General features: G+C 44.4%; 1 protein-coding gene across 11 annotated transcripts in view; it reads left to right on the top strand.

Annotated features, from left to right (window-relative positions):
• Positions 1-14,463, top strand: part of LOC126529887 (transmembrane protein 50A) — a 205,725-nt gene that overhangs the window by 57,103 nt on the left and 134,159 nt on the right. For 10 of the 11 annotated variants that reach the window (XM_055070084.2, XM_050177349.3, XM_050177350.2 and 7 more), the window contains exons 2-3: positions 2,104-2,216; positions 2,285-2,352. In XM_055070084.2, coding sequence (XP_054926059.1) covers positions 2,104-2,216; positions 2,285-2,352 — 181 coding nt within the window. Of the gene's footprint in view, positions 1-2,103; positions 2,217-2,284; positions 2,353-14,463 lie in introns of those variants that run through there. The other variant, XM_055070085.2, reaches the window with a different exon arrangement.

Genomic DNA, 14,463 nt, shown 5'->3' with positions numbered 1-14,463 from the left:
ATAACTCCACAAGTCTCTCCATTCACACCAAAAAAGTGGCTGTCATGTCATGTCAGAAGCATCTCTTGTCCTTGACTGCACCATCGATTACATCATACCATTTCTTGGCACTCTTTGGCCATCATTGGCCCTTGTGCCACAAAACCACGTGCAACATCATCATCAGCTCATGAATGTACAGAATGACAGCCACTTTTTTGGTGTCTGTCAGATGGTGTGAGCCCATGACTATCACTCGGTGTGCATGACTTATGGAGCAGAAATTTGCAGTGGAACACTGCACATGTACCTTGCTTGTGACAATCGTGTAGATCGATAAATGAAAACTAGCATCCATTTGATGAGGGCTGGACTGCATTCAGAAAACATGCATTCCCTCTATTTTACAAGTTTGAAATGTGCAATAATGTAGGTCAGGGTGGACTTATTGCTATGTGGTTGTAGCACCAACATGCATGGTCTGGGTGAATAGTAGCTGAATATCAAGGAATTTGATGGTGCTGTTTGTAGGTTGCTCATATGTCAATTCGAGGGGCTTGAAGAACTCTTTAAATGATGCACAAACATTGAAAGCCTGCGTCTGCATCACAGCTGAGTACTTGTCAAGAAAAATGATGTAGTCATCAACATGCGTAAAGGTTTTTGCCACTTCTTGCTTTCCATATAACCAGACATTGCTTTGTCTAATTTAGACAAAAACCACTGTTCAGAATAGGTGCTAATACAAATTCTTTTTTTTCTGAAGATAAGGCTTTCCATTCCATTGAGTGTAAGTCCACTTGAAATAAAAAGTTTGATCAGTAGTTCGCCATGAGGTAATGATTGAAAGAGGTCTCTGGCATCAGTAGGAAAAGCATACAATTGTTTGTCACAGATAACATTTAAAAAATTTAACACATCTGTGTTTTTAAGAGCAAATAGATGGTCAATTTCTAAGAAGTCAGGATGCCCTTGTAAATAAAATTCAAGTAATATCTGCCAAGTGTCACTTCAGATATAATAACTCTAAAAGGCATTTCAGGTTTGTTAATTCTCGCGAGTCCCTGAGTGTACTCAAACCCAAAATGGGTGGGGGAGCACACTGGGCACCTGCCTCACCCCTCCACCTCGAAATTTCTGTGCAACAGAATGCTACAGCTTTCCCTCCTCCCTGGACAAGTGTGTCCCCCACCTCTGGTCACATCCATGCTTATTTGCTATGTTGCATTGCTAGGTGTATTCCCATAACAGCATCTATCAGTGGTGCCAGGTCCTGTAGAAAGAAGTAACCGATTGTGCTTTTGAAACATGATGAGCACCCCAAAAAAGCATTTTGAGGTGTTAAAAGCAAACATAGGCACAAAGGACAGAAATGGTCATTTATGTGCAATATGAAGTCACTAATAGAAACACTTCCTGCCCCTGCATAAATAGGGTGTGGCCCTGTTGCACTTGCCTATGATCCGGTCTCTAATGATGATGTCTGAAGGTAGTGAATACCAGGTTTTTATAAATGTTTGCAGCCACCACATGTACAGTGCAGTACACCTTTTTTTTCCTGGTGGTTGTCATCTCAGTTGCCAAGGACAATATTTTCCACAATAGAATGCTTCTCTCTTGGCTGTTTAATAACGGGTCACCTGGTGTTCTTTTCTGTTTAAAGCTTAGCTTGGATTCATACCTTGTGTGTCAAAGCCATAGGGCGATTAAAAAGAGGGAGGACTACTAAACAAATTTGAGGCACATGTCTCTATCATAAATTTCATGACCTTTTTGCTACAAGCAGCCACAAGTGTGCCCACATTCAAAAATGAAATATGCAGTCAGTTGCTTGCTTCTACTATTCCAAGCCTCAAAGTGCTTGGTGTTACCATACGAAGGACAGGCATTGTCTTGCATTGTGCCTAGCCCGATGACTTTGTACTAGAAGGGGCGAGTTGGGAGTAATTCATGATTCGAAAAGTAACAGTATTACGCAGATAACAAGAAAGAAGCGCCAGTGGTCGTGTTCGTCTTTGCCTCTGTCCTTGTCCGTTTAGCAGTGCTACTTTTCGAAACATGACTTTATACCTGATTATTTTTGTGTCATATTCCTCTTGCTTATTATTTTGCATGTGCATCAAGTTCTTCATTGGCTGGTGGATTATTATCGATGTGGCAGCACACTACCCCTCCAATGCTGATTTCAGCCATGCTTTCCATGCCTGCGGCGTCATGAGCACATTATCCCTGTTCATGTAAGTCTTTCCTCGTTGCTGAGTAGAACAGTGCTGTTGCGGTCCGCCGTTAATTTTTGCTTCTGCAGGATCAATGCCGTGTCCAATGGCCAAATTCGAGGTGACTCTTACACAACTGGCTGCATCGGCCAAAGGGGTGAGTGTCGCCGTCAACAGTGGCATCTGCACGTGAGGTGTATTTATTCCTTTGATGCTATGAACTGCCTTTTATGAACACTCAAGCTAAATCTTAAGAAATAATCGAGGCTCAAAAAGAATACGAGCAAAGACATCTTCTTTTCATTGTAGTGACCTGCTGCTGCTGTTGATTGCTGATTGTTCAACCGCCGACAATAACTCTAGTGCAGCTTCATGGCCCAAACAAGCAGGTTATCCAACTCATGTTTCCAGTAGCAAAAGGGCTGCTTAGGCAAGAACAGTTCCTGGACATGGCTTTTGCTGCACAGCTTGCGAATTTCAAGAGAAGACAGCTGTGAGCTCGCATAGGTTTCACATATGGTGTTTACTCAATTCTAACGCACACTTTTTTTTCCAATAAAACGGGTCCAAGAATTGCGTCCACATTAGCATCGAGTACGACCCTAAATCTGCGGTACCATATTGCAATCGGAATTTCCAAATGGCCGCCTTGTATGCACTTCGAGCCTTGCTGCTATAGGCTGTTCCGTGTGTGCTAAGGTTAGTCCACCATCTGTCTTCGCGTTTTCTGCATTTGCTCTATCAGCATATAAGTGCCGACTGTGAAGGCACGCCGAGTTCATCCTGATGCCGCAATTAAAAGGAAAGTGATTACGTGTGTGGAGATGAACGGAAATCGGGCCGCATCACTAGAGCTCCATGGGCGTTCAGAGTTCCCAAAACTTGGGTGCAGGATTGGTGCAAGCAGAAGGATAGGCGTTCTACTCCGGCAGCTGTTGCATACGGCGGCTGTTGTGTGCGACAGCTGCTATCTTGAATGAATGAATGTTTATTTCGACAGAAAAAATACAGATAATCTCTGTCAAAGAGGCTGACAAAAAGGCACGAATGCCTGAGTGTCAGTCCCCTTCCCTGACCCGTTCCCAGTGCACAAAACACTCAAGCACACAGGGTGAGCATGGTACACAAAGTGGATACATACACAAAAAAATGAAAAGTACATGAAATACGTAACAGAAATACTGAATGCGATTTGTGTACAAAAGAATGAACAGTCATACCTGAAGCGACAGCAAATACATGTTCACTTTTTTTTAAAGTGCTTAGGGACGGTGATTCATTTATTATAGTGAGTAAGCCAGGGTGGATGATTCAGAAAATCTGCAATTATGAATGCCTGCTTTTGCATGCCGTAATTGGTACGGACCTTGCCTTTGTTGTAAGTTAATTGCCTTGTGTTGTATTTATGTTCATTCAGGAGTTATGCTTTAAAAAAGGTATCTTTAAAGCAGTCTGCGATGGGGACAATGACTACGTGTCTAGGCACACCGCTCTGTGGTCTCATCACTTAGTTCACATTGAAGCGAGAGGCAGCACAAAGGTCAATTCACTCGCTCCTGCTACCCGATTTCCTCATTCCAGCGTATTGATAGAGAGTTTCCGCGGTCATCGAGTGAGACCGATTTCCTCATTCCAGCGTATTGATAGAGAGTTTCCGCGGTCATCGAGTGAGACCTGTTCATGTTTGCTTGTGCATGTGTGACACCATGCTTGTTAATTTAGTTAGTAAGCGAATGTTCACAAGTTCATGCGGCCGATAAAACTACTATCTTTACTTCATATAGCTGTCTACTAATTTACTATCGTAACGATGCTTTGTCTTTTTGGGCAAAACTGCTACATTTTTATTTATTGCAACTTTAGTGTATTGGAAGTAAATCTGTCTTTCAAATGAGAGAAAGCAGCTGTATTTCTCTATGAATGAATGAAGTGTGCAGTGCTGTAAAGGATTTTTTTAGGTTACGGCAAACACGTGCACGTTACAGTTGAGGTTTTTTTTGTGTTTTTTCGTTTCTTTTTCTCAGTCAGGAAATCGGGTGCGCATTACAATAGAGGAGGTGTTAGAATTGAGTCAATATGGTAACTGAAAGTGCAGCAGGGAAATATAGATGCAATTTTTCACTACCCAACCAAGCCTATGCAGAAAGACCTGTGAGAAAAAGAGCATGGATATAGTAAGAAATTTGAAAGGTGTAAAACATTAACCATTGCTCTGCGGTAGAAATTGCATCGGATAGTGTTGAGGGAACAAGGTTGCCACCTGACAAGTGTTTTTCCTCGACATCCCTTTTGTGACAACACCGTTGTTTTTCCCAGGAATGGGTTCATCATCAGCCTATTTTATGTCCACTGCAGGACGAAGGCCTCTCGCTGTGATCTCCAATCACCCCTGTCCTGCGCCAACCAATTCCAACTAGCGCCCGCTAATTTTCTAATTTCATCGCTCCACTTTGTCTTCTGCCGTCCTCGACTGTGTTTCCCTTCTCTTGGTACCCATTCTGTAACCCTAATGGTCCAATGGTTATCTAACCGGCACATTACATGACCTGCCCAGCTCCATCTTTTTCTCTTAATGTCAATTAGAATATCGTCTATACCAGTTTGCTCTCTGATCCAAACCACTCTCTTTCTGTCTCTTAACGTTATGCCTAGCAGTCTTCTTTCCATTACTCTTTGCACTGTCTTTAGCTTGTTCTCAAGCTTCATTGGCAGTCTCCAAGTCTCTGCCCCATATGTCAGCACCGATAAAATGCACTGATTGTACACCTTCCTTTTCAATGATAATGGTAAGCTTCCAGTCAGGAGCTGACAATCTCTGCCGTATGCGACCTAATCCATCTTTATTCTTCTATGAATTTTTCAATTCTTTAACGTCTCCCTTTGTGGGGATTAGTATAATGTTTGCATTCTTCCAGTTTTTTGGGACCCTTTAGTCGATAGATACTTCTTATAAAGAACCGCCAGTTTTCCAAGCATTATGTCTCCTCCATCTTTGATGAAATCGACTGTTATTCTATCTTCTCTAGCTGCTCTTCCTCGTTTCATGTCTTGCAAGGCCCATCTGACCTCATCGCTAGTTATAAGAGGAGTTTCTCTATCCTGTTCATTACTGTTTCTGGAGGTATCTTGACTCCTCTGGGTACTGTACAGGTCAGTATAGAATTCTTCCACTGCTTTTACTATACCTTCGAGATTGCTGATGATATTATCCTGCTTATCTTTCAGTGCATACATCTTGGTTTGTCCTATGCCAAGTTTCTTTCTCACTGATTTCAGGCTGCGTCCATTTTTTACGGCTTCTTCGGTCTTTCTCACGTTATAGTTCCAAATACATATCACTTATTTTCGCCTTGTTGATCAGTTTTGACAGTTCTGTCTTATCTCTTTAGTTGGACACTTTCATTTTTTTTTCTTTGTTAGGTCCTTTGTTATTTGGGAGAGCTTGCCTACTGGTTGTCTTGGTACCTTGCCTCCCACTTCAATTGCTGCCTCTGAAGCCAACCTAGTTACGGTTTCATTCATTAGCTCAATGTCATCATCATCTCTCTGTTCTAAGGCTGCATGTTTGTTTGCAAGTACCAGCCTGAATTTGTCTGCTTTTACCCTTACTACCTCAAGGTTGACCTGTTTATTCTTGACCAATTTTACTCTTTCTTTCTTCAAATTGAGGTGAATCCTAGCCCTCACTAACCTATGATCACTGCACTTTACCCTACCTATCACTTCTACATCCTGCACTATGCTGGGATCAGTTGAAACTATGAAGTCAATTTCATTTCTTGTTTCACCATTAGGGCTTTTCCAGGCCTACTTTTTGTCCCCCGCAGGGGCGTCTGCGTCAGCAGGCGTTTGGTGTGTTGCGACACCACATACCCGAGCACACGAGGGTTGGACCCTCCCGCGTGTAGCCGTGCGCGGCTCAGCCGCGTCCGGGGAAAGGGGGATCCTGGAGGTTGAGCCGATGCCAGGTGTTAGGACCTTTAAGGCCCCCCGGCGGAGGCAACACACCTCTTTGGCCTCTGCTTCACCTTGACGGCAGCCCCGGACTGACCCACCCGGGAGAAATCGGTAGTTGCCTTTTCCTGTCCCTCTCTCCCTCTAGCCTTCGTCTTCCTCTCACTTTTCGTCTTTCCTGTCTTCTCCTAGCTTCCGCTTACTTCCAATTTTTCCAGGCAGCAAGGGTTAAATTAACCTGTTAACCTTGTGTGAATAGCCAACCTAGGTTATATCATATTTGGTTATAGTGGTAATGTACAGCTGGCGTTTGCAGGCCGTGTTTCACAGGTCCTGCAACGTCCCCTTGTAGGACTCCACGGTGGGTGGCTGGCGTTGCTGCCGAAATTACAATCTCTTATGGCTTCTTCTTTCCCCCCATTATCTGATCGCTTCCTCAAGAGGGGGCGCACCGATGATGTTTTAGAATTTTTCGCCCGTCAAAAAGAAACTTTTCCTCGCTTCCACGTAGTCCACTCCGAAACACCAAACGAACACGTACGAACAATCTCACCATTTCTCGTGTCGAAGTCTCTGACCCAAGTTCTTGGTACAGGTTACAAAGCATGCAGCAAGAACGGCAAGCGGTGATCTCCTCTTGGAGCTCCGCAACCTGAAGCAATATGAAAACCTACCCAACCTAGTATCATTTGGCGACGCCAAAGTGACAGTAACTCACTCCGCATTGTACTATGAATACCACCCGTGGCGTAGTCTCCGATGATGATCTCTTGGAGCTGACTGAGCTCTCTTGGAGGGCTTCAGTGAGCAGAACGTCATCAACGTTAACCGAATTAAGATGAGGCGTGACAACAAGGAAATACAGACCAAACATCTGATACTTACTTTTGGCACAAGTGTCCTGCCCGAGTCCATCGAGGCCGGGTATATCAAGCTCAGTATTCGGCCATACATCCCTAATCCCCTGCGTTGCTTCAAATGCCAGCGTTTCGGTCACAGCTCACAGAGCTTCCGAGGCCGCCAAACCTGCGCTAAATGCAGTGCTAATGAGCACACTTCTGAATCTTGTGAAAACTCTCTCCACTGCGTAAACTGTGAAGGTGAGCACGCTGCATACTCGCGGTCGTGCCCATCTTGGAAGAAAGAAAAGGAAATAGTTACGATTAAAGTAAAAGAAAACATAAGTTTCAAAGAAGCACGCAGGCGGGTATCCTTCCTGCCAAAGCACACCTTTGCCGATGTGGCGCGTCAGGGGGCAGCGCCACAACGGACTCCGGCGGCTGTCCGACCCACACCCAGTGAGGCGGCAGTGACGCCATCCGCCCCCTCGGCGGCTGCAGCTAACGCTGCTACGCCAACACAGCAGACGGGGCCATCGACCCCGAAGGTGGGCGCAGCCGAGGCTGCCCCAACCTCCCCGGCCCCTTCCAGTGCTGGCAACAGCTGGCGCAGCCAAATCCCTCAGGGAGCCCCATCGACCTCCGGGCTGGTGGGCGCAGGGGTCTTGCCTTCCGAGGCAGGACCCTCACAGAAAACTTCTCGCTCGCAAGAGCATGTGTCCGGCGCCTCACAAGAGGCAACGGACACTACACCTGTCCTCACGGCGCGCCAAGCGCCTAAGGAGCGGCGAGGCTCCCTCGAACGCTCCAGAAAGGGCAAAACCCCGATTACAGGGCCTCGAAAGAGCTCTCTAATCTAATCTCTGAAATCTAATTAATATTTCTGTTTCTGTACACACAGCACCTATTGGCTTCCAATATGGATACACAAATAATTCAATGGAACGTCAGAGGTCTTCTTAGAAACCTTGATGACGTGCAGGAACTTATCCACAAACACAATCCAAAAGTGCTGTGTTTACAGGAAACACACTTAAAATCGAAACACACAAATTTCCTCCTACAGTATGTTACGTTTCGCAGAGATCGCGATAATGCTTTCGCATCATCGGGCGGTGTTGCCATTGTTATTCAGAAAGGCATAGCGTGTCAACGTTTGCAGCTACAAACGCCCCTTGAAGCAGTGGCGGTTCGTGCTGTTCTCCTCAACAAACTTATCACTGTCTGCTCGCTCTACATACCCCCACATTACAAATTAACTAAACATGAATTTTCATAGATGAATTGCCAGAACCTTACGTTGTGCTTGGGGATTTCAATGCGCACAACTGCCTGTGGGGCGACTCTCGTATAAATGCGCGAGGTCGCCTTGTTGAACAGTTCCTTCTCTCTTCTGGTGCGTGGCAGCTGAATAAGAAGGCACCCGCATATTATTCTCTCGCAAACAGAACATTTTCTTCAATTGACCTCAGCCTAGTTTCCCCGTGTATACTGCCCGAACTCGAATGGGAAGTTATCAACAATCCTTACGGAAGTGACCACTTTCCCATACCGCTAAGAACACCTACAGAGAACGAATATCCACCACAGGCTCCTAGGTGGAAGATTGACACAGCTGACTGGGAGAAATTCCGAACCCTAACTAGTATATCATGGGATGACATGTCCTCGTTAGGAATTGATGCTGCTGTTGAGTATTTTACATCCTTTATAATAGATGCCGCATCAAAATGCATATCAGAAGTAAATGGCCTGGCATGCAAATGGCGTGTCCCGTGGTGGAACGACGATGGTAGGATCGCTCGTAAAAAACAGAACAAAGCGTGGGGGTTGCTACGCGCCTCTCCCACTGCGGAGAATCTTATTAACATTAAGAAAGTAATGTCCCAAGGCAGGAGAACCCGCCGGCAGGCTAGAAGAGAAAGTTGGGAGAAGTTTTTATCGAGTATAAATTCGTACAGATGAGGCCAAAGTCTGGAACAAGGTTAATAGGATAAGAGGGCGACAAACATATTCACTACCTCTGGTAAACACACAGGGCGATACACTGAAAGACCAGGCAGACTCACTTGGGGAGCACTTTGAGTGAGTGTTGAGCTCAACGCACTATTCCCAATCCTTTCTTAAACATAAAGAAATAGTAGAGCGTAAGCCAATCATGCGAAAATCCAGGCAGAATGAACCGTATAACCGGCCTTTCGGTGTTGCCGAGTTGGGAGCTGCCTTGAACACATGCAAAAGCACTGCACCGGGACCTGACAGAGTCATGTATGACATGATCAGAAACCTACATACTGACGCACAAGTTACACTTCTTACACTATTCAACACTATTTGGGCTTCGGGATACCTCCCATCCACATGGAAAGAATCAATTGTGGTTCCTGTTCTAAAGCAGGGAAAAGACCCTTCTTTGGCAACAAGTTATCGTCCGATAGCTCTAACAAATTGTATGTGTAAGATTTTTTTGAAAAAATGATAAATCGCAGACTTATACATTTCCTTGAGCTCAACAATATGCTCGATCCTTATCAGTGTGGCTTCAGAGAAGGGCGGTCGACAACCGATCATCTGGTGCGCATTGAAGGAAATATCCGCGATGCATTTATACATGGACAGTATTTCCTGTCGATATTCCTTGACATGGAAAAAGCGTATGACACGGCATGGTGTTACGGGATCTTGCGAGACCTGTCGGACCCGCCGTGGTTGCTCAGTGGCTATGGTGTTAGGCTGCTGAGCACGAGGTCGCGGGATCGAATCCCGGCCACGGCGGCCGCATTTCGATGGGGGCGAAATGCGAAAACACCCGTGTACTTAGATTTAGGCGCACGTTAAAGAACCCCAGGTGGTCGAAATTTCCGGAGTCCCCCACTACGGCGTGCCTCATAATCAGAAAGTGGTTTTGGCACGTAAAACCCCATAATTTAATTTTTTTTTTGAGACCTGTCGGAGATGGGCATCCGTGGAAATATGCTGAACATAATTGAAAGCTATTTGTCGGATCGTAGCTTCCACGTGAAAATCGGCAATGTATTGTCGCGACCTTTTATTCAGGAAACAGGTGTACCCCAGGGAAGAGTACTCAGTTGCACTCTCTTTATCGTTAAAATGAACACACTCGTCCTTCACTGCCACTGGCCATTTATTATTCCGTCTACGTAGATGATATACAGATAGGCTTCAAATCTTGCAACCTTACAGTGTGTGAAAGACAGGTACAGCAGGGCTTAAACAAAGTGTCCAAGTGGGCAGACCAAAATGGATTTAAAATCAACCCGCACAAAAGCTCCTGTGTTCTCTTCACAAGAAAGAGAGGCCTGGTACCTGATCCCTGTGTACAACTGGGTGGACAACAAATTCCCTTCAAGAAAGAGCACAAATTTCTAGGTGTTATTCTCGACTCCAGGCTCACTTTCATTTCACACATAAAATATCTTAAAGAAAAATGTCTAAAAACCATGAACTTACTTAAAGTTCTATCCCAAACTACACGGGGTAGCGACAGGAGGTGCCTGTTGAATCTCTACAGGAGCCTAGTTAGATCACGGTTAGATAATGGTGCCATAGTATATCACTCTGCTGCACCGAGTGCGCTAAAAATGTTAGACCCCGTTCACCATCTATAGACCGTTTTATCGGGCGAGGAAGAAAGGGCGCGCGGAGAGCCTTTCCTCCTCTCTGGCTTGGGCGATCCGGCGCGGCGCTGCTTGAAAGTATTGCTGTCGCGTGCTGCGGAACGATTTCGAGGTGTTTTAGATCTTACTTTGTGAAATTTACGCCATGTTCGTTGATATAAGGTCGTCAGGGAAGCCTTTCGGTGCATCGGTAACTACTGTAGGCAGAAATATGTCTTGGGGGCCCAAAAATGTGACGCGCATAATCAGCCGCGGTGTACGAGCATTATCAGTCGCGATGCGTGTATGTGTTGTTTACTATTTTGCTTATATTGATTTTAATTCAACAAAGACAACCGGCGTCTCTGTATTACCAACATTAAATGGTAAATCAGCTCACTGTCTGATCGATTGGTGTAGGCAGTAAAACATAAAGCATAAGAGCGCATGCTCGTGCCCGGCCAACCTAAGGCAACCACGAAACATCTGAGCGGCAGGCGCTATCAAATATTTGTGATACACTGGCATCGTTCTCACGCATTTCAAGTCTAGTATGCTTGAAATTACCATATGTCTACGCTAGCCTTGCTGCATGAGGCCCATGGCGCTTCTCAACACAGCGACCACTGCGGTTGGTGAGCCAGCACGATACACATAGAAGCTGTGTGCTTTGACATATATATTATGGCTGTATACAGGCCAAAAAGGCAGAGACGGTTCGCATAAAAAGAATGCGATGGCTATTTTTGAGCGCAAAATTTCCGTAATGCGTGTGAGGGCGTCGTAGAAAACTGAACGAACACAACCGAAAAAAAAAAATTCGGTTATCATCCTCTTTCTCTAAAAAGCACGAGAAAACGGGCTAACGCCGCACAACGTTTGTAAATATATAACCGCTGATGCCCCATGCTTGGACCATGCGCTATATAGAACAGAGATATCTGTAATACAATACAATACAATACAATACAATCTTTATTGTGCATAAGGAAAACAGAGTACATATAGCAGGCCTACCAAAGCCTCAGAGGGCTTGACTGGCAGTGCCTGACAGTCAGGTCACAGAAAATTGCACAGGGTTAATAGCGGAGTTAGCTATTAGGGGGTCGGAGCAAAATGTCGAACAGTTATACTAAATGTTACATCAAACATCGACAATTCTAAGTTGTTGCTTAATCTCACGTCTTGTGTTTGCTTCTAACACAGGCGTAGGCAATTTATTAAATATGGCTGGAACATAGTATTGCCGCGTTCTCCTTCCGTACTTTGTCGCAGTCTTGGGGATGACGTAGGGTTCCTTCGGTCTTAAGGAGCGGACAGGCGTATATCGTGTTTTAAAATCATTATTCCAGAAGTGTTTAATGACAACACTTTCGATAATCAGAGAAGTGAAGTTTGGCAAATTCAACAACCTAAACACGTCTGTATCTTGCTTTGGACACAAATCGTAAGCCACTGTTGACAGCAGTGAACGTAAAATTGAATTAACTCTTGAGCTCCACCTGAGAGTACAATGACCATACACAGTCAAGCCATAACGTAGCACACTGTAGACTAAAGCATGCACAATAATTTTTCGAACGGAGATTGGCATAAGACATCGCATATTGTATAATACACAGGAGACTGCGCGCAGCCTTTTACAGATGTGGGATAATTGCGAGTTCCATAAAAGATCACAGTCAAAAAGCAACCCAAGATACTTAACAGAAGAGGCATTTTTAACAGGTTGACATGTACATCCAAAACAGTCTGATGTGTGCAAGAATAATGGTGTCGTAGGCAGGATTTTTTTCATGGGGTTATGGAAACAGACAAGTCGCGTTTTAGAAGGGTTGATGCTTATTAAATTAGCCGCAAACCAGTCCATAGCTTTAGTTGCCTCATTCTGTAAGGAGCTGATTGCATCAGAGTAATTAGTTGCACAAGATACAAGAACAGTATCATCGGCATATTGATATATATAATCACCTACTACATTGGACAAATCATTCACATAAATGTTAAAAAGCAGGGGGCTTAATATTGAGCCCTGAGGGACTCCAGAATGAATACTGGTAAAAACACTTAAACTATTTCCCACCTTTACACACTGTCGTCTATCCTGCAGAAAGTTAGCTAGTAAATTCAAGAATGACCCACGAAGGCCTAGGAGAGACAGTTTCTGCAACAAAATCTCATGACAAACACTGTCAAATGCCTTAGAGGCATCCATAAAGAGGGCACATGCTACCCGGTTGCGGTCTAGTGTCAAGTTTAAAAGATCAGAGAAAGCTTCTAACAGTGTTTGTGTACCCTTCCCCTGTACAAATCCATACTGATGTGATGACAATACATCATGCTTATCTAGAAACTGTGTTACCGTAAGAGCCACATGTTTTTCTAATATTTGAGCTATACAGGGAATTATCGAAATAGGTCTGTAATTTTCAATACTATTGCGTGCACCTTGCTTGTGAAGCGGAATTACAATTGCGGTTTTCATATCAACTGGAATCACACCACCATCCAAAACAAAGTTTAAAAGGGATAGCAATACATGTTTAATTGCGTCAAAATTTCTCTGAAGTTCACTGACAGAAATTTTGTCAAAGCCAGGTGATTTGTTCGTCTTGAGATTGAAGACAATGGACCTTAATTCTTCAAGCGATAGTAAAGGAAGATATGCGGAATCTAGCAAGCTATCTGTTAAAGTACACACCGATGGTCGCCGTGTCCTCGATCCCGAGACACTTGAAAAGAACTGATTAAATAAGTTTGCCACAGTTTCGTCGTCTGCAGAAAAATAAGATGAAAGGCGCTGTTTAGGCGTTGAAATGTTGCCGCCTCTAAGGTTATTGATTAGGGACCATGTTTTCTTTATGTCAGATCGAGCTTCTTGAAATTTCTTTCTGAAATAAACGCGCTTCGCAAGTCTGATCATTGCATTCACTTTGTTTCTGGCACATTTGTATCTTAAGCGCGTGTCGTTGCAGTTTGACGACCGCTTGGCCTTGGTCCACAACAAGTCTTTTTCCTTTATAGCAGGTAGGATTTCGCTGGTCATCCATTTCTGGCTCAGGTTACGTTGCCTGATTTTGACAACGCGTGTTGCCGCCTGCCTAAAAGCATCAAACGCAGCTACAAATTCGCGGTACATGTTTTCCGGTGACACAGTGCATAAAAAATTATCCCAATCATTTTTCTGGACTAGTTTATCAAAAAGCCTTGGGTCAATTATGCAAATTTGTTTGACAGAGTTAATAGCCTCCGATAACAAAGGATTCACAGTCTGTTTCAGTGAACAGCAGACGAAGTAGTGGTCAGAAAGCTTAACCTGTGCAATGGTAGATTTTACTTCCAGATTATGGGCTCTAACATTTACGTGATCAATGCAGGATGAAACAAGACGTTGAGATAGGAATTCTTCGCGAGTTGGTGCATGGATTGTCATTTCAATTCCCCATTTAGATAGTGTATCTAAATAATCAGCAACTATTCCTACTGTTGGACGTAACGTATCTATATTAATGTCACCTGTGAGGCAAATACATTCATCGGTTCCTAAACGTGATAACGCGGAGTCGAGCTCAGCCAAAAAAAGACGCCTGTTCCCACATGGGGGACGATCTACAGAAAGCAAGGCCAATGAAAATCGAGGATTAGATAAGCGGAGAGTAACAGTTTCGGCATGGTCGAAAGGCAAGTGTAGTTCGGAGACTGACCAAGTGTTTTTTACGAAGACAGCCACGCCTCCACCCTTCCGGACCGGACGAAAAAAGGAGAATGACTGATAGTCCGGCAGCGCGAAACTAGAAAATAGACCTGGCGGGATATTTATCTCGGTGAGTACGATGACATCAAAAAGCAGTGGAACAG

The sequence above is a fragment of the Dermacentor andersoni genome, chromosome 5 (assembly GCF_023375885.2).
Source record: "Dermacentor andersoni chromosome 5, qqDerAnde1_hic_scaffold, whole genome shotgun sequence".
Lineage (NCBI taxonomy): Eukaryota > Metazoa > Arthropoda > Arachnida > Ixodida > Ixodidae > Dermacentor > Dermacentor andersoni.
This window is presented reverse-complemented; position numbering and strand designations above follow the sequence as displayed.